The sequence below is a fragment of the Puma concolor genome, chromosome D2 (genome assembly GCF_028749965.1).
Source record: "Puma concolor isolate L17-30 chromosome D2, mPumCon1.1.hap2, whole genome shotgun sequence".
In the NCBI taxonomy this organism is placed as follows: domain Eukaryota; kingdom Metazoa; phylum Chordata; class Mammalia; order Carnivora; family Felidae; genus Puma; species Puma concolor.
The window spans coordinates 73,876,476-73,897,693 of NC_141677.1; the positions used below are offsets into that span (position 1 = coordinate 73,876,476).

General features: G+C 46.5%; 1 protein-coding gene across 2 annotated transcripts in view; it reads right to left on the reverse strand.

Annotated features, from left to right (window-relative positions):
• GFRA1 (GDNF family receptor alpha 1) overlaps window positions 1-21,218 on the reverse strand; it is a 212,998-nt gene that overhangs the window by 23,472 nt on the left and 168,308 nt on the right. For both annotated transcript variants that reach the window (XM_086680959.1, XM_086680958.1), the window contains 3 exons: window positions 12,704-12,813; window positions 9,879-10,013; window positions 6,031-6,212 (listed from right to left, as the gene is read on the reverse strand). In XM_086680959.1, coding sequence (XP_086537085.1) covers window positions 6,031-6,212; window positions 9,879-10,013; window positions 12,704-12,813 — 427 coding nt within the window. The remainder of the gene's footprint in view (window positions 1-6,030; window positions 6,213-9,878; window positions 10,014-12,703; window positions 12,814-21,218) is intronic.

The following is a 21,218-nucleotide window of genomic DNA, read 5'->3' on the forward strand; positions in this document are numbered from 1 at the left end:
ACTTAAAATTTTCACTTGGTCACAGCCAGAGGATCCCTGGGTATTTAGCAGGTTTGGATAATTGCCTTCCCACCGCCACATCTAGACTTTTGGGGGGCTGGCCCTGGAAGCGTTTCGAAATCACTTCCGGTCTGGTGTCACCCTATCAGGTACGAAGGGACGGACGTTGTTGAGGTGATGAGGCACTGAGGCAGAGGAGGGGTAGGGCACGCTATTCTTCCAGGATGGGAAGTCGTGCTTCAGACATAGATCATTTTCAATATTCTAATAGTCAATATTCTAATTAAATGTTTCAATACTCTAATATGGAGGAGTGTAATGGATAGGCAAATCTTGCCTGCCCTCTGTCCCTCTCAGCAACCTGTAAACATCCTACATCCTACAAGCACCCAGACCATTTCTATAGGCTTCAAACTGTACTCTGTGAAGAGAAGGAACTGGAGGGAGTAAGGGAGGCCAGCGAGATATCGATGTGGATTCCAGTCCAGTGGATGCTGCAGATTTTCTCCTCCAGGAAAGATGCCCACCTCAAGGCCTTTGCTCCCATGGCCCACTGAGGGCCAGCAGTGTCCCTGTTGTGGGACCCTTAGGGTTAGTGTGGTCCAACCACCAAGGCAGATGATGGGTTATTGTGGGGAAGGGGACAGCCGGCCTCTGCACTGGTGGTTTTAGCAGTAAGCATCCTCACCGTGGCTACCCGCGGGACTGTGCTCGCATCTCTTCTATGACTGAGAAAGCTGCATTGCTGGTTCTTTCCGAGAATGCTGCCTTAAAAGTCCCTCTAGGGAGAGGGGAGGAGCCCTACTTGAGATCTGTCTGCAACCTCTGGCCTTCCATGTCTCCCCACACAGGTTTTCTTTGGCTCACAAAAAAACCTGACTTTGGTTGTGGCTTGTGCTGTTCACCAGAGCCTTCTAACTGGTCACAGCTATTCCACACCAAGCCTGCTGGCCATGGATCCGAGTGTGTGCCCCCCAAATCTACCAGGCTTTCTCCTGTCACATCTCTTTCGTGGGGAAAGAGTGGCAGGGGCAGAGACAGCAAAATTTTCCCCGGGGTCCTCAGCTGCAGCCAAGAGGAGGTATCAACCTGTTTGACCATGGCATCCAAGACCTACAAATGCCACTTTAAGGGGTCTTCACTTTAAGCTTCCAGACTTAAGTAGTGAACAATGATGCCAAGTAGGGATTTTTCCAATGCTTACTTACATCTCCTAAAGATATTTACTTTCAATAAGCGACAAGCACAGTCCATTTGTTTTAAATATCCTGAGCTTTTTTCTAGCTAGCAGACCACTCAAGTGCACGTAAGATGAAATAATTGGTAGAATTTTTAATCTTCCTTTGTTTTTCATGTGACCACTTTGTACAAGTCCAAGGGATATGCCAACAATAGCACAGCCTGCGTCACACTTGTTACTAATATGACTGCCAATTAATCCTGACATGGGAGCTTGGCGGGTTACCCAAAACCTGGCATTTTATCACCTCAGGGGGTTAGCACTTGGACATTTCTATGACATTTTATTCCAATCAATCAACTTTCCTTTTTTAAAGGCGAGCCTTTCATAGGAACTGCAGAGGAGTCCTGTATGCCCCACACCCAAGGCCACCCATTCCTCCAAAAGAATTGCACTTGGTTTGTTGATAATTGCACTTTGAAGCCGACTTTTGAAAATGTTTATTCTTATTTCTTCCTTTCCGAGGGGGAAATCTATCTCAAATGTTAAGACAGAAACTCAAGTCCCCAAGAGTTTTCTCATATTATTGTATATTTTAAAATATTACAGGAGGGTGCCTCTCAAGGGAAGTGAACTTTAGAGCTGCCAAAGATAGTTGACTTTCTCCAAATCTGTTACCAATGGATCCCAAGCTGGTTTAAGTCAGTTCTATTCTGAGTAATGACACATGCGGCTGGGACAAACGCCATTCTAAGATATTTCTAGGACCCCCGGCAAATGGTAATTTATCTGGAGACAGCCAGGCAGGCCAAAGAAGGACAGATGGAGAGAATGAGTCTCCTGGGAGTGATACTCCAAAGCGAGAGTCCTAAATCAGTGCCAGGGACCACGTTCTCGAGCCGAAGGCTCGTCTCCTATCACTCACTCGTCTCCTATCCTCTGGCCTCCAATGATTCTTTCAACTGTTGTTAGTATAGGTCATTCTAAAGACATCACCAAGCTGCAAAAACTTTTACCGGCAAACTTTCAGTCTTTCCCCTATTTCCTGTCTCCTGGAATTGCAGGAAGAATCCCAACCTAAAGCAGGAACTTTGCGTTTTCCTTATTATTTGAATAGCTGCCTTCAGGAAGCATGGGGGGTCATAACTCCTCTGTCAAAACCAGCTTCTCCTCGCCGACTTTTCTGTTCCCCCAACCAAGCTTGACTGAGGTATAACTGACGAATGAAAACTGTATATATTTAAGGAACACCAAGTGATGTTTTGATGCATGTATCCATGACGAAAGGTTTATCACAATCAAGCTAATAAACATAGTGTCGTCACCTGATGTGGTTACCACTTTGGGTGGAGAGTGAGAACAATTAAGATCTGCTCTCTTGGCAAGTTCCAAGTATACAGTACAGTATGGTTAGCCATCATCACCATACTGTATATGAGAGCTGCAGATCCCATCCATCCACCTAACTGCAACCTGTACCTTTGACCAGCACCCCTATATTCCCCCACCACCCAGCACCTGGTAACAACCATTCTACTCTGCTTTAAAAGCCTGATGTTTTTAGATCCTACATGTAAGTGAAGTCGGGAACCTGGAGGACATTATGCTAAGTGAAATAAGTCAACTGCTGAAAGACAAATACTGCATAACTTCCTTTTCTGGTTTTTACTTCCTCCTTTCTGTCCATTCCTAATTCAAAGAAAGAGCCCAGGTTGTCCAAGCTCATGGAATAAGGCAGAGGGACACTGGCTTTGGGTCCAAAATCCCAGCCCTTCCAAAGAAGTACTACATGATTCTGGTTAAATCGCTAGCCTTTCCCTGCCTCAGTTGACTCATTTGGAAAAGGAAAGGACGTCTGCAAGCAAGGCACAACACCACCCTCCATCTGCCGTCAAGGGACCCGGTGGCCAACTGACTCGGGATGAGGCATCGCATGGGACATTTTTAAAGCACCATTCTGGAGTGTTCGTTCCGCCCCAGGGACTGAAGCATTACCCCCATTAATCCCCTCAACTCTCGCAGCTTGGTCATCCTTGAGTTTTGTAGAGGAAGAAGCTGAGTCTTGGAGAAGCCATGATGTCAGTGAGGATAAGAGCCTGGGTCTGAACACAAGCTTGGCTGCAGAGCCTATGCCCTTGCTCCCTGCCTCACATGTGCTAAAACAGGCTCAAGGAGGTCATTGTCTTCGGAAGAAAGGCAAGGTGTGGTGGAACCTGAAGGGCTCCCTGGAAGTGAAATACGGCTTAGCTCCAAGGCATGTGGATTCTGTGTGTGTGGCACAGGGTAGAGAAGTTGGGCAGCCTGCTCAATCCTCGGTAGTCCCACACTTCCATCTCCCCTCTGCTGAGAAGTTAAATGGCAGCCTTGACATAAACATCACACTCTAATTTTACTTCGCCCTCTATTTAGGAGGCAGACTTCCTATCACTGATACAGGGGAAGGAAAGGCGCTGTTTCTTGGGAACAGGGCGCACGTGTCCCCTGATGTTGCCAGGGCAACCTTGCAGTGGCACAGAGCCCTCCTTGTAGGGAGGGGTGGCTGGGCAGATATGTGTCGGCGGCAAAACACTGTGTAGCCAAGGCACGCAAGCACCAGAGGAAGCAGAAGTCAGTCGCCGTATTCTTGGTGGGGAGCGGGGGGAGCAGGGGACAGGAAAGTGGGGAGAATGCCTCCTTATGGCTAACAGAGTCGTCTCTCGTGGAGGAAACTAGTTTCGTGGAGTTTCCAGAGATGGCTATTCTTCTGAAATGTCCTCTGTGAATTCGGGCTGACCTTCCCAAAATGTTGACAAGCGGCATCTTGTCCATTGTTTGTTAAGTTCACTGAGGAGAGAAATGTTTTGAGTACCCAACTCCACGAAGTTTCCCAAACACGGAAAGAGCTCAATAAACCGGATAAATGCTGCATCTGCGGTCATGCTCTGTGCACTCAGACACGTGCAGAAAAGAACCCGGTCATGCTGCGGCCAGAGCTTGCCTCTTCTACCAGCCGAGAATCTTCTGTGGCCCACTATTATCACTGAATGGCAACAGGGTCCTATCCCTCATCTGGCCGCTTGTCTTTCCTGACGCTAGAATCTGAGTGGACCCAACAAGAACCGAAGGCTGACCTAAGAGGAAGCAGGACGCTGAGCACCGGCTGGAGACAAAGAATAGATCCTGTTTCTGTGGTGCGATGTCTGGCTCCAGACCCTCCTCTCACCGGCTGGGGGGACTTTGTGCAAGCCACCTCCCCTTCCTGAGCCTGAGGCCTCCGCTGCAAGACGGGGCAGTTAGATGCTATAATATTCTCCAATCCTCCTCCCAGTTCTGGCAGTTTCTGCACAGTGCTCTGGAGATTGGACATACTCAGGAAATGCTTTAGAAGCATGAAGAACATCTGGAAGACCCTAGGCTGCACGGCTTCCTTGCCTGCCTTCTCCTTAGTGCCGTGTGTGAGTGTGTCTGAGTGTGTCCGAGGGGGCATGTTCCCGGGGAAGACATAGGAGGACGGGGCAGAGACGAGAGTCACTGAATGAAATGTAGCATATCCAAGAAGAAGAGAGGAGACGTTGTGGGAGAGAAGACAGCAAGCAAATCAGAAGCAAAAACACTGCCCCAGTGGTCTATAGGGAACAAAGGGGATTGTGGGTCAGGGAGGTATTGGTAAAAGAAGGTTTCTGGTGAACATTCTGGTGAGCCTTATCCTTGGTGGCAGCAGGGTGGGGAGAGAGAAGGGAGGGTATACTGCAGGGACAAGTGTGAAGTGATATCACAGGGCCTCGCACGTGACTCCTTCCCCAGCATGGCAGGAAGCAGACATTATCATGTGGTCACCACTACCCTCCCAAATACAGGAAGAACCACGAAAGCAACAGGAGTCTCCTAGATCCCCAGCACCAGTTCTGTGACACAAACTCCGTAGGCTCCAGCAAAAGTGTTACCTCACCAAGCCCTGGTGTCCTCAAGTGCAAGAACGAGGCTAGCGATAATACTATTAGTCTTCCACAACCCTCAGGAGGATGGCGTCCAATAAGGTAAAATGTGTGAAAATATTTCGCAAACATATAAATATGCAACGTCTTGCTAAATAGCTGAGTACTCGTTACTACGAAAGAAAATCAATAAAAAGGAAAATAAATGCTCTGTTTTGACTAAAGGCAGGAAAGCACTGTTAGCATGCCATTGTGGGTCTGCCCTTGTAGATCTGGATTAACCCCAAGGAAATCTCTCAGCCATTCTCCCTGGCCTCTATTCACACGAGAGGCTTCGTAGGGTAGCTCCACACGGCTCCTCCTACTTTGGAAAAGCATTTTCTTCTGCTTCTGGAAGAATGAAGCCATACAGGACTCTACGTTGGAGTTAACACCTCCCTAGCGACACTGTCTCTGGCTCACCTTCAGACAGAATTAAGTACTCCACGTCGGGTTTAAATGCCAGCAATGGCGACAACCCCAAGAATACCTTCTCTTTCAATACGCTGCTGCTTTGTAGAGAACACAGAATGAGTGTAATATACAAATCAGTACCCGACTCAACTCTTCCACTCACTCCACAGACACACAGCTTAAAGATTCATCTGCCTAGCCCCCTCATTTTACAGGTGAGGACACCAAGGCCAACTACGGGTACCTGGACCAAAGTCACACTCCCAGGAAATGGGCATCCGTTCCAGAATCCACCTTTCTCCCCACTCTGTGGCACTTCACAATCTCCATTTATCGTGGTTATAATGCACTTTTAAGATTCAAACCCGAGCAGCCCTCCATCATCAGCCATCTATCTTTAAATGCAGTGTAGGAAATTGGTCCGTGTTTGCCCCTCCACCCCCAGAGGCGAGCTTCAGCTGGGAGTTTGGGCTCGGCTCTTACCTGCAGATTTGCACAAGGTGGTAAAACATGAGTGGGGATCTCATTCTCCGACCCTGCAGGCCCCAGGGGCTTGTTCTTGACCCGGAAGGCTGTGGTGGTGGTGGCAGTGGTGGTCTGAACTGGGAGGGCTGGCTGCCACACGGTCACATCGGAGCCATTGCCAAAGGCTTGAATTGCATTTTCTGCAGTAAAACAGGAGGAAATCCAATTTCAAAGTCAAGCAGCAAATGTAACAGACAGGATACACGAAGCCAGAGAGGCACGCTAGAAATTCTGATTGCAGTATTGGACTTCTCTGAACAAAACCCATCCATCCATCCACCCTACACATGCTGGGAGCCAGCCATCAGGTCAGGTGCTCAAAAATCAATTCATTCATTACACACTGCGACGGACACTTAGGTACGTTCAACGTGCAACAAATATTGCTCCTATTTATGTACCAGGTGCTGAGCAAGATGCTTGCCCAGAAATGCTCATCACTTTGAAACCCAGCCTCGAACCTGTATTTTGGGATCCCCATCACTGTCCCATCTTTCAAGAACATCCTCCCGCGCTCTTAAAATTCTATTCGAAACGGGAACTAGTTGGTGCTTTTTTGGAAAAAGTAACATTTCCTTAATTATGAGACTGAGGCAACTTGGTGGCATCCACACTAATTTGGCAGGCAGTGAAATCACACAGCGAAAACTGTGATTTCTTACCACCATGGAGCACCCTATACACTCTCCGAACAGCCTCCGTGAGCCAGGCACTGCTCAGAGTACGGATGGAACCAGTTTCTTTAAAAGAAAATTCTACCCCAAATCTCATCAATATATAGTGAAAATTTAAGTAAGATTATTTTTTTCCCTTTCCGCTCCCAGTCTTCCAAACAAAATCTGCATAATTAGGTAGGAGCAGCCCTGCTTAAATGAAAAGTTTAAAATGTAGAACTTTAAAAGCTTATTACAATTGCATGGGATTAGATTGTTTTTATGGCAAGAGTAAATTGGTTGTGTGTTGTTCCCCTCCCCACAATGAATTAAAAACAGTTTTTAATCAGGTCCTCGGGGATTTGGCCTGGCTTTAGGAATTTTTTATTTCATATTCATTGTGTAAGAAATCAAACTCCCCCATTTGAGACCTGAATGTGCAAATTGTTAATATATGACTCCTTGCTGGCATTTTTTCGATATACCAGACAGAATAATTGAAGCCTAATCTTCCTCTTAGAAGTGACATTTTGTTCTAAAATTGTTATCCTTTAAGTTCAGGCAAACTGGAAGCTTGTTTTCCAAAACTTTACGTTTTTTTAGGCTGTAAGAAACAGCTTTGAATGAATATAAATACCTTTTATGCTCCTAGCCGTGTTACACGGCTTACTGGCTCGGTAGAATGCAGAGAAAGAGAGACGCAGCGGACTGGTTGCCTCGAATAACCCAGAACAACCAGCACCACAGACCGCACAACCCTCCTTTCTCTCATGTGGATTCAAGAGACCCCTTCCCAATTATTGGAACCACCTGTGCTTTCCGGGGTGTTTGCCTTGCACTTGGGGAGTTGGTTCACTTGCTCATTCATTTACTTGAATGGAATGTGAATGCAATGTGTACTAAGTGCCAGGAGCTGCTCTGTGCTAAACATGCAGCAGTGAACATCCGTGATGGCAACAAAAGACAAGAGTCCGTGCCCTCACGGGGGTCCCATGCGGATTGCAGAGGCATGTAAGTGACATATGCAATACATTCCGTGATGAGAAATGCTTGGAGGCGATGACGCAGGAGTAGGGCATGACTCCTGATTTCGGCACGGGTTTGTGAGTTCAAGCCCCACATCGGGTTCTGTGCTGATGGTGCGGAGCCTGTTTGGGATTCTCTCTCTCTCTCTCTCTCTCTCTCTCTCTCTCTCAAAATTAAGAAACTTAAAAAGAAAAGAAGCAGCAGTAAGAATGGAATGGGGAACCGCAGTTCAGATACAGTGGTCCAGGAGGTGAAAGTAGCTTCTGGAGAAAGACCCGAGTGACAGTAACTGCTAACTTACCTCCACCGCAAGCTCATTCTTCTCTCTCTTCCCCTCATCTTGGCCAGGTATTTTGGCTTAAAACCAACTGTTCCTCCCCCCACTCCCAATAACCAGAAATAAACAATCGGTTAAAGTTGTGCTCACGACAGAGGCGTCTGGGAGAGCTCCGGCTAATCTGAAGGCAGAAGAATTAGGTTAATGCATTTGAGGTGGAACCTACAAATGTCAAATCCTTCTACTCTGGAGTCTTTTGCCAGAGAGTGAATTTACAGGTGCTGTGTCTTTGGTATGCCGTGCCCTTTCTGATCAAAGTATAAATGGAATGACTATGAAAAATTCTGGCTGGCTTTGGTCCCTATTGAAGACCAAATGTGTTTATTTTTATTGAAAAGTCATTAGCAAAAAGATGCCGGACTATTCTCCCCTTCACCAAAATATTATTAAGCGGGGACACCTTTAATTTCTCCACGAAAGAGGAGTTGTCCAGCCAGTGTGAGTATGATCTTCTGCCACACTAACCTATGTTGTCACTGCTTTATCTTCATTAAAACTTGCATTCTACCAGAAGACTATGCAGGATGTGGAAAAGAGGGATATATACATACATTTCTTCTTTTTAAGTCAAGACCAAACAAGAGATCCGAGGTACAATTCAGCGGTACACCCAGCATCTTAGCAAATGTCTCCGCACTTCTGAATATGTGTGTGATTTTCAATTTCACTTAGGTGTCCAGAAGCTTGTGTTAGTTTTAAGATGATCAAAACATTTGGTTATAGCCGCATTATTAAAAGTACCTAGTACTAGCATTATTAAAAGTACCTAGGTATTAAAAGTACCTAGCCCTCAGGGGCTGCAGAGAAAGGCACTCGGGCTTCAGATCCACCATTGCACGGATGGTCTATACAAATAAACAGCTGTTTACTCAACTGTGAAATGGAGACAATAATACCCATATCTCCGAGGGCTCTTGCCCAGATTATAAAATGAGGTAATATATATATTGCACTCCCTATAGAGTGAGTCGAAGGTTCCCAATAAATTAAAGGTGGCTGCCACAACGTGTGAGTGAGGTACTCAAGCATCTCAGCTGGACTGTCACCTCCAGTGTGCACATCTCAGTGGATAAAAGGGAGACCTGGCCCAGTCCGACGCATGCCCATTGTTCACACCTGAACAATTCTCTCTATCCCTCACCCTTTGGGAAACGTGTTTTCTAACTGCCTGAAGGACACCACAATCAGAGCCAAAACTATTTCCAAGCAGGAGCCCCCTTAGTGCTCAACTCTCTCTCCCGAGATAACACATCCTGAGGCTCCTGGCCACATGGCCAGCTTATCTCACTCAAGAATTGTTGCTTCTCCTCTGAGCCAATCCTGATCATCCAGGGGGTTATTGATGTTAACGTTCTAATTTTTCTCAGAGAGCCCTTGGAGGCCTACCCCCATCTAATTTGTCTGAGCTTCTCACATCGTATATCGTGCCCAGGTTTTAAGAACCTTTGGAACAGACTTTGTGCTGGTTGCCAAGATCAAAATTTGATCTGTGGGTAGGAGTGTTCTATCCACATAATGTACCCTCCGTTGTTTGAATCTCTTGCTCTCTTAGGCCTTTGGATTCACAGACTTAGCAGCACTGACTTGCTCTGTTCCCTGCTGCGTTGCGTAGTGTGGCCAAGAGATGCTGGGTTCACCATCAGAGATCAGGAAAAAAAGCGACAGAAAGAGAGAGAGTGAGAGAGACAGAGAGAGAGAAGAGGCAGACCCAAGAGACATGAAGGTACAGCTTGAACACAGAGAGGAGAGCATGCTTGTGTTTCCTTCCTTTTTTTTTTTTTTAAACTCACTGAGACATGTATTGTCCTTGAAGAAGTTCAAAAATTTGAAGCACTCTTCCAGATCATTCCCACTGTTGTTGCAGTCACACCATGGGGCCACGCTGAGGCTACTGGAGTCTATGTAGTTGGGGGTCATGACTGTACCTAAAAAAGTAAAAACAAGGCATCTTGTTCTTCTTGTGTGATGATACAGACTTTTCTATAGCCTAAAAGAGAAAACAAATGTTCCTCTGATGGTGGATGCACCATGGATAATTACAAACATTGTGTTTGCTGAGTGGGAAATTATGTTAAGCAGTGCATTTTCTTGGCAATTTATCTTGAGCACATAAAATAATTTACACATTTACTTAAAAAATTGTAACAGAACTCCTTCAGCTGCGCTTAGGGTATTTTTTTTTCTGCACAAATGGTATGGATGTTATGGAGTAGGAGAGAATTAACTTAGAATGCATGAGTTCCCAAATCCCTTGCATTTTCTCGAAAATGTCATTAATCTTCATAAATAGATAGAACTGGTTTTACATATCTTAAAAATCCTTTTAGGACTTTGAATCCACTTTCCTTGGAAGCAAATGGCTTCTTCAAAGCAACACGGGAAGCTTAGATGCTATCCTTTGGGTTACCACACATCCTGAACATATATAACAAGGCCTCTGGTCACCAGACTCTCAACTGATTTAAAATAAAGTCTTCCAAATTGTGAAGGAATTGGAAATAAACAACGGAAATTCTCTAAGCTGATGGCTTCTAGAGTATTGTCTCAATAGTCCTCAAAAGTCCTCAAAGAAATGCTGGGTGGTCTCTCTTGCCTACATCGTCTTGTGTTCATGGTTTTTCTGATGAGTTCTGTGCTGGAGCAAATAAACAATGAATTTATACTTAATACAACCCAAATGTCTTCTTCTGGGTGGCTTGCACCAGGCGATGCCTATTCATGCCAAGAAGCCTTCTGTTTTTATACATTTTTGTGGATGTAAGGAGTAATAGGTGGTCAGTGATCCACAGGATATATTTGGTTCATAGACAGAAGAAAAATTGCTTTGTGAGCTCTTCTGGGTCAAGGACATATCTTCTTTGCCCTACGTTCCTTACCAATCTGAACTACATGATCTCCCATTATACTCTGTGATGGGAACTTTGACCCACAGCAGACAGTGAGCACCTAACTTTGAGTGAGAAAGGAAAAGGCACCCCAAACACTGAGTCAAGAGGTTAAAACATGTGTACTAAGAAACCACTGAATGCCTGGCACCATTGTGGATCTCGGACAACATGGAAAAAGTGGGCACAGGCTTTGTCCTAAAAGAAGTTAGAACCAATGCAGAGGGAAAGATCCAGACCCAAGAGGGAAGTTAATTTTGGTCTGTAAAGTGCGTTGCCTCAACCATTTCATTCCATTACGCGATGAGTATTTCATCAACCTCAGGCATGTAATGGTTTGCCAAGCCAGAAATGCCTGGCAGCAACATGCCTTGTCTACTCATGGAGGATTTAATGAGCATGTATACCTGGAAGGATATGGACTAAGGTGTTAATAGTGATTAGGTCTGGGAGTAGAGTTGTAGATCCTTCCTACTGTCTCCTTGGGTTTCTCTGTATTTTTTTAACTTTTTATAATGAGCATGCCTTAATTATTTCCATTGGTTCTTAAACCTATAATTCCATAGTTGGTAAGTAACCCCTACTAGAGACTTAAGAAAAGGAAAGGGTGAATGCAAATGTGGAATACTGACTCAAGGAAGATACACTCATTGGAACACATACACAAAAATGGTAAACAACACCGGTGAAAGGCATTGCCCAAGAGAACACAGGTGTCCTTTCAAAAAACTCTGGGATGGGTGTGCAGGCACCTGTAATATGCCTGCATTAAGTACCATCGCTGATGTTTTTCTCAAAAGCTCTTGCTGAAGGCACTCTGGTGACAAAAACTGTAGTCCGTGCTGTCATTCTTGGTGGGAAGTTCTTCCCGCCTGGTGACTTGTGCGATCCTGACAGGAACACACACCATGGCTGAGCCATCACACTTCTGACGACTGTGATTTTCCTCACCCCTCCACAGCCTTCACTACGCGTTTTTCCTCAAATGTCAATCGTGACGGAGCCCTGCCATCGAGGCTTCTTCAGGCCCCAGGATCCGGAACACCTGCCTTTCTTCCTGCCTACCCCTTTATCCACAGACACAAATTTGCCTCGCTTGTGACTCTTCTAACTCACTGGTACCCTAACTGTGCTGTTGCCCTGAATGCCCAGAACCTGGTTCTTCTTGGGTCTTGAGAGGCAGAAAACACTGTTTCCGCTATATCTGTTCTCAGAGGGAAATTTTAGGCTAAATCACTCCCTGCATACCAGGAGCTGAGTTACCAAGAATACCAATGGCGAGAAGGACCCCAGTTAGTTAGGGGTTTTATTTCCAAAGGGCCATTTCTGGGGAACAGCCTTTTCTATGTCCCCAGACCGAATGACTTCCACGTTCTCTAATTCAGTTAAATTGGTTTGACTTGCTTCCCTCTTCCACAGCCATGCTTTCTTTCTTGCTGTTGTTCTGTGTGGTCAGTTCTCCACCTGAGATGCTTGTCAGGTGCTCATACTGTAGTTCACCTGCACTGCAACACTCCCTGCTTCCTGCCTCTGCCCTTGCATATCCAGGATCCTCAGTTGCCTTATTTTTTTTTTAAAGGTGAGTCCTATAGGGCTTAACAGCAAAGCCCCAGCACAGAGGGTGACCGGGAGATTCTTCCTTTCACAGGCAGTGACAGGCTACAACGGGAAGAGTCTGTGAGTATTTGTAAACCAGACTTTCCTCCCGTCCCGCTTCTCCCCGATCTTACCAATAAGCCCTGAGTAGGCGAGGAGGCAGTCAGCATAGTTTTCCTTTAGGCAGCTGCTGGCAGACCTTGACTCCGGTTGGCAGTTGGTAAAAAAATCCGCAAGGCGAGATCTACAGTGGGAAGAAAGGGCAAAAAGGGTGTGATTTGAAATACCCTACATTAGCTCCTGGACAAACGTAACTTTATTCCTTCGTTGACAAGCCTTTGTCCACACCAAAAAAAAAAAAAAAAAAAATTACATAAATAAATAAAATGTGAACTCTTAGGATGTTAGCATTCTCTCTTATATACCTCCCCTGCCCGCCTTGCTGTCCCCGCCTTCAACCGGCCCTTGCCTACCTGTGTGTCTGCTTATTTGCAGAGAAGTCTTCAGGGCCTATAACGGGAGAAATCTAGATGCTTTGAAGTTTGCATTCAATATTTATTTCTGACAGACTTATTTGCATCTTTAGGAAATATGCTTCTCTACACACTCACCAGAGATCCACACTGGGAAAATATTTACTTTATACAGAAACATGTCCCTGGCATCAAAATAGGATCCTACAGCCCATCTGCTCCCGTAATTCCTGCTGGCTTTAAAAATACGTGCATTTGTCTTGTAAGTTATCTCTCATCCAACAGCCCAGGGGACAGAGATTTATTCCAGCCAAGTGACATGGAGGAAGGGCTCGTCTCTCCAGAACTGGAGGGGAAAGAAGGAGGGACAGGGACGCTGGCTCTGGGTGAGGTGTCACTGTGTGACTGGGCCTTTGGTGGGAGGCGGTGCATGGAGGAACCACTGACCAACTACTGTACGTATCTGCAGTTTGGGGACTCCCCAGGGACCCACACAGTCCACTGGGAAGCCCTGAGCGGGGGCGACATGGCAGAGACCCAAGGGGGTGAAGAGGGACAACAGACACGCTGGTCGGGCGAGGAAGAGGACTGTTTGTGGCTAACTGGCTGTTTTTCAATCTGAAGAGGGTATTGTTGGAGAAATCCTGAATGAGGACGGGGCCACCTCTGAGGTCATCTCAGCAGACAACAGCTCTGCTTCTGAGTGAAGAACACAATGGACTCCGAGAGAACTGAAATTATCCAGCAATTATGGGAGACAATGGATGGTTGTCCCAGCTTTTTTCACTTCAGCTTCCCCACGCCGGCAGCCAACACACACACAGGGCTGCTTTTACTTCTTTCCATGCAAGAAACTGTATTTACGCAGCATATTGAGGATAGACACAACCTTGCATCCGTGGGCCAGAGCGAGGAGGGATGTGTGGATATCAGAGGTTTGTAAAATGTCCGCAGGAAGCCCATTAAGGTGTGCCTTTACTACGACTCTAACTAGAAGAGAGTTAGAAGGCCCACCAAGTCCTCTAAGTTCACTGCCACTGCAAAGGCAGCACGGTGTTTGTGAGGGGCTGGTCTCTCCTTGAACCCTTTTAAAGAGGGGTGTCTGAGCCTCACTACCTGTGCCGATCTGTGCGCTCTGTATAGGTGCCTGGTTCCATCACCGCCAATCCCCGGGGCAGGTGCTGAAGCTAAGTGGTTTGGCGAAATCCTCCAAATGAGGCTTATGCGTGCCTGTATGGGCGCCCGGATCTCCCACCGTCTAAGCCTAGTTGGTGTTTTCAGACTCTAATTGAACACACTGAAGGGCATAAAACCGGGCCATTTTCTGTAGCCTGGTTAAAGGATTTATTTTTCAGAGGAAATCCCTAACGGTGGCTCAGGCTTACTCAACTGGCTCCAATGGCATCCGGCTTGGACTGAGTGTTAATTTCAGAAGAATTTTCCCGGTCATGAAAGTTAATGATCTAGTGCTCCTGGGCTCCTAACTCCGCAAAGGCCAAATGCGGTTCAGGCAGCTGGGGCTCTAGTTCGGCACACAACCTGAGCGGCTCTCTTTCCCTGACAGTCCCGTGCTTCCGGCCTGTCCCCCAGAGATGGACGAATGGTCGCTCTGTCTCCAAGTCCCCGTTTCCTGTAGTCTCTCAAGCAGCCTATTAACCGAACAGCGCCGTGATGCGGATTACTATCCTTCAGCGAGAGGCTAATGCCACCAGATTCATTTTGTTTAACAACCTCAGAATTGACTCACAATTGGACTCTGGAATGAAGGGCTAATTGAGTCAGTCTGCTGCAGAGAGTATAACCCTGATGGGGAGGATAAAACCAGATATACTGCTCTGAGCAGAACCCTGGACAGGCTGCTTTAGGAGAGAAGATTGTCGGCACAGATCCCTGGTCCTAAGAGGAACACAGCCAGTGGACAGAAAAGAGTTTCAAACTAATTTTGAGCACATGCAGCACTGCCAAAACACTAACATTTCCATGGTTTTGTTTTTCACAGTGGACCCACCTCCTACTGATGTCTCTACTTGGAGACAGGATGGTAACTTCAGGGGATTTGCATTTTACTGAGAGAAACACTGAAGTCAGAGGAAGTTTATCCAGCGTTGTGCTGGAACCAGCTCATTACTGGCCAACTGGTGTATTTTCAGGGATTTCGCGAGTTGGCTAACAGCATGGTGGTAGTTTGAGAGTAACCATAGTAGGAGTATTTGCACCGTGGTGATCGCAAATGAGGGCTTTGTGTTGTTCTTGGAGAAACGGGTGTTTGCTACGTATCTGCACAACCCCGTTTAGGACTATTATGATGTGTTCAATCCTCCTGACAAAGCACCCGTCATGTCTCGGGAGTGAGGTCCCGACCCTCCTGGTGCGGCTTCCTCTCCATCCCCGGTCATTTGGGCCAAATGAAACGGTGTAGGACCAGTTTTCATCTCGTGTTTAGTACCTCCCAAAGAAAGAAAACAGTCGGCCCTCAAACACCCTTCCTTCCTAACATCTTCTCTTACAGACGGACACAGTTCTCTGAAATCTCTCTTTTTTTAGGTTTATTTATTTATTTAATCCTTCCTAACATCTTCTCTTACAGATGGACACAATACTCTATTTTTTAAACGTTTATTTATTTTGAGAGAGAGAGAGAGAGAGAGAGAGAGAGAGAGCAGGGGAGGGACAGATAGAGAATTCCAAGCAGGATCTGCACCGCCAGCATAGAGCCCAACGCAGGACTCAAACCCACGAACCATGAGATCGTCACCATGAGCCAAAGTCAGACACTTAACTGACTGAGCCACCCAGGCACCCCAGCCTCTGAAATCTCTTAAAGTCACATGTTGGTTACATGTACTGACAAAGCAGCTGACCTGTCAGTTCCATGGTTCCGCCCCTGAAAGATGTGCCAGGTGCTTGCGGTATAGTCAGTAAACTCTCTGTCTCTGAAGTCAACCCACCAAGAGAGACAAATAAAAAGATGATAACAATACAGTGGCTAGTTCTTGATAAATGACAGAAAGGCCGCTAATAAAAATAATATCAGACATGAATGAAGTATTTCCTAAGTGTCAGGTATGTCTTTACACACTTTTTATTTTTTCCAACAACTCTAATAAGGTAGGGACAGTTGTTTTCTTATCCAAATTTCAGGAGGGAACCACATCTTAGCAAGTTTAGCCTAGAGTCAAATAGTGAGCAGTAGAACCAAGATATGACCGCACACATATTAACACCGATGCCGCGTGTTAATAAGCTTTTGACGCGACACAGCTAGATGTTGGTTTCAGAGAAGCCATGACATTGGGACTGAGAGTCACAGGATGACTCCGTCCAACAAAGGTGGAGGGGATATACCAGGCAGGAGGGGCGGCATGTGACAAAGTCAGCACGTTCATGGTATTCCCGGGGTAACGACAATGGAATGTTTGTCTTGCCAGATTGATTTAAGGTCTTGACATGTAGGCACACGTTTAATATAACAACCTTAGAAGGTAATCCTACCAGCCCATTTTACAGATGAAGAAACGGAAGCAAAGAGAGGTGAAGTAACTCCCACCAGGTTGTAGACCTCTGCGGTGGAGCGCGACCACACTCAACATCAGACTCCAGAGCCGGAAATCATTTGCAACTACTAAACGTAACACAGCCATCACCCAGATCATTGTGAGCTGTGCACTTGGGATGGCTGAGCCACACGAGGGGAATGGTGAGTGATGGGTGATGATGCTGGCAAGGATGTGAAGAGCCTTGAACGACCTAAGAGTTTGGATTTTATCCTAAAACCAGTGGGAACCACTGAAGGTTTTTAAACAGAGAAGTAACGTGATCAGGTTTGCGTATTAGGAAGACTCCGGGGTCGCTCAGGTGTTCAGCAAAGATTTGCTGGAGACCTCCTCTGTGCCTTCACCATTCTAGCAGGAATGGGGAAGCAGGACACTGGCCAAAGGATATTGGCCAATAGGAGACTAAAGCCAGTGGAGAGCCAGTGGGGAGATCTGAGGACCTGAAGGAGAGGAAGAAAAGAGGATGCACGGAGAGGAGGGTTTTACTAGGTGAGTTTTACTAGAGGCAGGTTTTACTAGAGGCGGGTTTTCTAGACTGTAGAAAGGAGGGGCAGAATCAAGGCGCAGGTAACTCAGCACACAGTGGTGCTGTGGGGAGAACGCAGGAGAGGACAGGTCCACGAGGAAGATGGTGACAGGCGGGATGCGAGCATCTTGCAAATGGTTATAGCTTAAGATCTTCATCTGTCCAGTCGCCAACTATGGTCTGAGCACCTGCTACCCCCCAGCTCCCGTCCCCCAGCTGTCCCAGGACAGCCCTTGCTGAACATGCTTCCCCTGCCCATCTTGGGTTAAGAGTCACATTGTAACCTGTGTCAGTGCCTTCCCCGCCTCGGCTGCACTGATCCAAACACAAAAGCTTAAACGTCCAGTGTGGGATTAACAAAGAAATTCCACGATTGGATTTCTTCTGGAGACATGAAATCTCCATGACTACAAGCAGTGATGAACCTGACTGTTTTTCTCTGAGAAAAGGAAAAGGAAATGAATAGGCAGTAATGTAGAAATGCATCTCCCTCCGAAAGAGAAAATTCCCACCCTCAGAGAGGAGGAAAACGCCGGCAAATGCCAAGTTAGCCTTAGAGAAAGAGAAAACTGCTGAAGAGAAAACAGTGGTTTATGCAGGAAATATACTAAAGGAAGCACGCTGCTAACTGGAAATAGAAAAATGATTATAACGATAAAATCTTGGAGAATCTCCTCAAACAGCATATGGTCTTTTGACGGGGGGGGGGGGGGGCGTGGGGAATCATTTACCTTCTTTTTCAGAAACATTTTTAGGAAAAAGGTGTTATGGCAAACAGGTGGAAAAAAAAAACCATGTGAGTGATGACCAGTTTAACTCATCCTGGATCATCCCATTCTTTTGGATTTTTTTTCCAGGATGAATCCCATTCTTGGACACAAGCCACATGGTTGGTGGAACTGAACTCTGGACGAGGAATTGTGAGGTTTTGAATGAGATCCAGGCTCTGATATGAACTACCCAGAACTCCTGCAGACGTTGCTGAACCACTTAGCTCTTGGGTTACCTTTCCACTTCAGAAATACAATCTATGGGACACTTCAAGATACTCAGAAAAAGAAAGAAAAGAACACTTGTTTTCAAAGCATTATTATTGTTCTCATCCATGATTCCATTACACATGATTTTAGTGTCTTAGGCACTGGGTTTCCTTTGAGTACAGAGACCCAGATTCCTCTAGTAGATCCCCTGATCTCACACTCAAGACAGCTGAAGGCTAAAAGGGTTAAGCTCTTGGTCGGAGTCACACGGTGGGCAGTGGCCGATGGTAGGTGACAGCCTTGGAAGGGAAATATGCAGAGGGTGCTGGATTTGAAGTTCCCAGGGATCTGACTGAAGTCATCAAGTGTATAATTGCTCTCCCCCTCCCATCATTTGACCAGATTGTTCTGCAGAGCCTTCTTCCTAATGATGTTCCACTGACTTTACAGCCTCGGCAAACACTCTGAATGACATTCGGGAGCACAGCAGGGGCCAAGGATGCAGACAGAACCCTGCATAGGAGGGTGGTAAGTCTACCAATGAATTAGGCTTCCCTTAATTAAGGGGCTTTGTGGACTGCCCACACAGGACTGCAGACCTTTGACTGCCCCCTGTAGAAAGCCAGAACCTTGAGACAGGATCCTTTTATTAAGCTGTTTGTGTAAGAAATTACTAGCATTTTTCTCTGAGTCCAATGTGAACATCAGGGCTTTAAAGTCTGGGTTTTCAGCGCAAGCCATTGAGTCTCCGAAAGTTTTCTCAATTAAAGGAAACAAAGTTAAAGGAAACAAAGCAGGCCAGGCCTGAGAGGGACACGCACCTCTTTCTAACCCCAACTCCACCTTTCAGGGTCTCACACCTAAACAAATGAGTTCACTTCCCCAACTCTCCATTTCTTCACCTGGGGAATGGGGCGGATGCCATCCACAGTCGCTCTAGGTGGCTGCTGGGAGAACGAATTATATAAATTATATAAAAGCGCCTCACCCGGAACTCAGAATACACATTGCCTGATACATTTTCACTTCCCATCCCTTCATCTGTTTGCTCCCCAATTCCTAGCCCATTCCAACGTTAAGCCCTTGCTGCAAAACAACCCACAGCAAGCTCAACACTGAGAAATGCACATCTTAGCCTGTCTTCCACTGGCCCCTATATCACAGACTCGGGCTACATCTGGGTAACTGAAGGCGACTCTGACCAACACAAATTTGAGAAGTCTGAAGCCAGGAATCCTGCAGTGTTACCTAATACCCAGCAGTCCTATGAGCTCATAGAAAAAAGTCATTTTTAAAAAAAGCTATTTATTCCTCTGGGGGTTAGGGGAACAGACATATTTTTAAACAACTAAATATCAGTAAGTTTCTTAATGCCGTTCATCTCTTACGCAGAATAAAAATAATTTGAAAAACATGCTGCTAATATTAGAGCCGGGAAGACAAAGCAAGAGTTCTGGAATGGTGATTTTCTGGTACAGTGACACAAAACAGATTTTTCTCTTTCTGTTTTTAGAAAATTACCTTAGCCCTTCTTCCCCCAGCAGCCTACTGGAGAACATCTGGAAAACATCCTCCAGCAAATCAGAGCCTATATTCAAGACATTTTGCAGAGGTGTTTTCTTGCCTTGCTGTTCCCCACTTTGTGGTGTGCACACAGGCCTCTTAGAGCAAAAGCCCAGCATGTTCTCCGGGGGGCAGTCTGTGGAGCTGGGGAGGGGGGTAGTCAGGCCACCCTTCAGAAAGCCAGTCTTCCCCAGGCCTGGGAGTGAGTGTGGCCACTCCAGAGCAAAAGCCCTGGGGCGGGTTCACATACCTAGGCACAAACACTCAAAGCTCTGCACATCTTGAGTTTCTCAGCCCTTTCATGTGGGCTCCCACTCCTGGCGGGATTTTCAAAGCCTCAGCCACTTAACACACTTCTCATTGACTCAGCCAAACTGCAATCCCACATTTTTCGAGAAGAGTACTGTGAGGTCCAAGAAGCCTTGTCTGATGCTGTTTCCTGGGACAAGATGGCCCTTGTGGCCAAGTAGAGATCAATGCCTGTCGGCTTCATCCTGGTCAGCTTCATCCTGATACTTGGAGGCTATAACCCATTGAACAAACACCCCTCTCCCTCCTCACTCGTACTGGAGAACCCTGATCACAACTGCTTATCCACTACCTTGGTAGCTCTGGGCCCAGCATCAGGGTCACAGAAGGCTAGGGACATCGCCCTCTGGGCATGATCCACAGTGCTGTGACAAAGCCTGACCTACCAAGGAAGGACTTTGGGAGATGCAGGTGAAGTCACACATGGCTCTGGTCCCTATGTCCTGCTTGGGGTGTCTCTCCAGGGTGGGGACTCAGGGCAAGCAGGCTTCAGGACAGAGGTGCAATATATCCTTAGCCTCTCTGATGACATCAAGCAGCAGCAGCCCCCTGAAGGAAGTCGGGTCACCATCTGATCGATCTCGGCATCCCTCACGAAGCCACCCTGCATGAACACTGACAGCTGTCAATCAACATCTGCAGAGTGGCTGACAGAGCTTGACAGCTAATCTCTACGTGGCAAATTTGAAAAGCAAGCTATGGCAGCTGGCAAGGGAGTCCACTCCGACGGTGAAGGGGCTCTTGGCAGCCTCGGATGGGATACCCCAGAGCTGTCTTCCAGCCAGCACTCCCTGACCACCCTCACCAATCTCTCCAAGGCACACACTAATGGTCATAGCAAAAGCAGGCCGTAAGTCACAGTAGGGCGCCGAAACTCCTCAAACAGTCCCATGCTGCATCCCCAAGTCAAATAAAGTTGTTTTGTATTATCCATGCCACAACACGTCCTTTGGTGCAGAAAACTTAGCTTTGGCCGTGTTTGTTTCTACAGGAAGAAATCAAGGGAGAAAAGAAACTGGAGGTTTTCTGGATGATTAAATTATCATAAAGCTTTCAGATACCCAATAGCCATCTGTGACAAATATGCTAAAACTCTTTTAAGAGTCAATCTTATCCAATAAGTCTTTTGTATGGCTGCAGGGCAACTTTAGTGATCAGTTTTGTGACTTTTGGCCACCAGGTTTCTCCTTGGGCACCGAAATCTAGATGTTCCGCCAACGTTTCACCCATAGAACTGTGCCTTA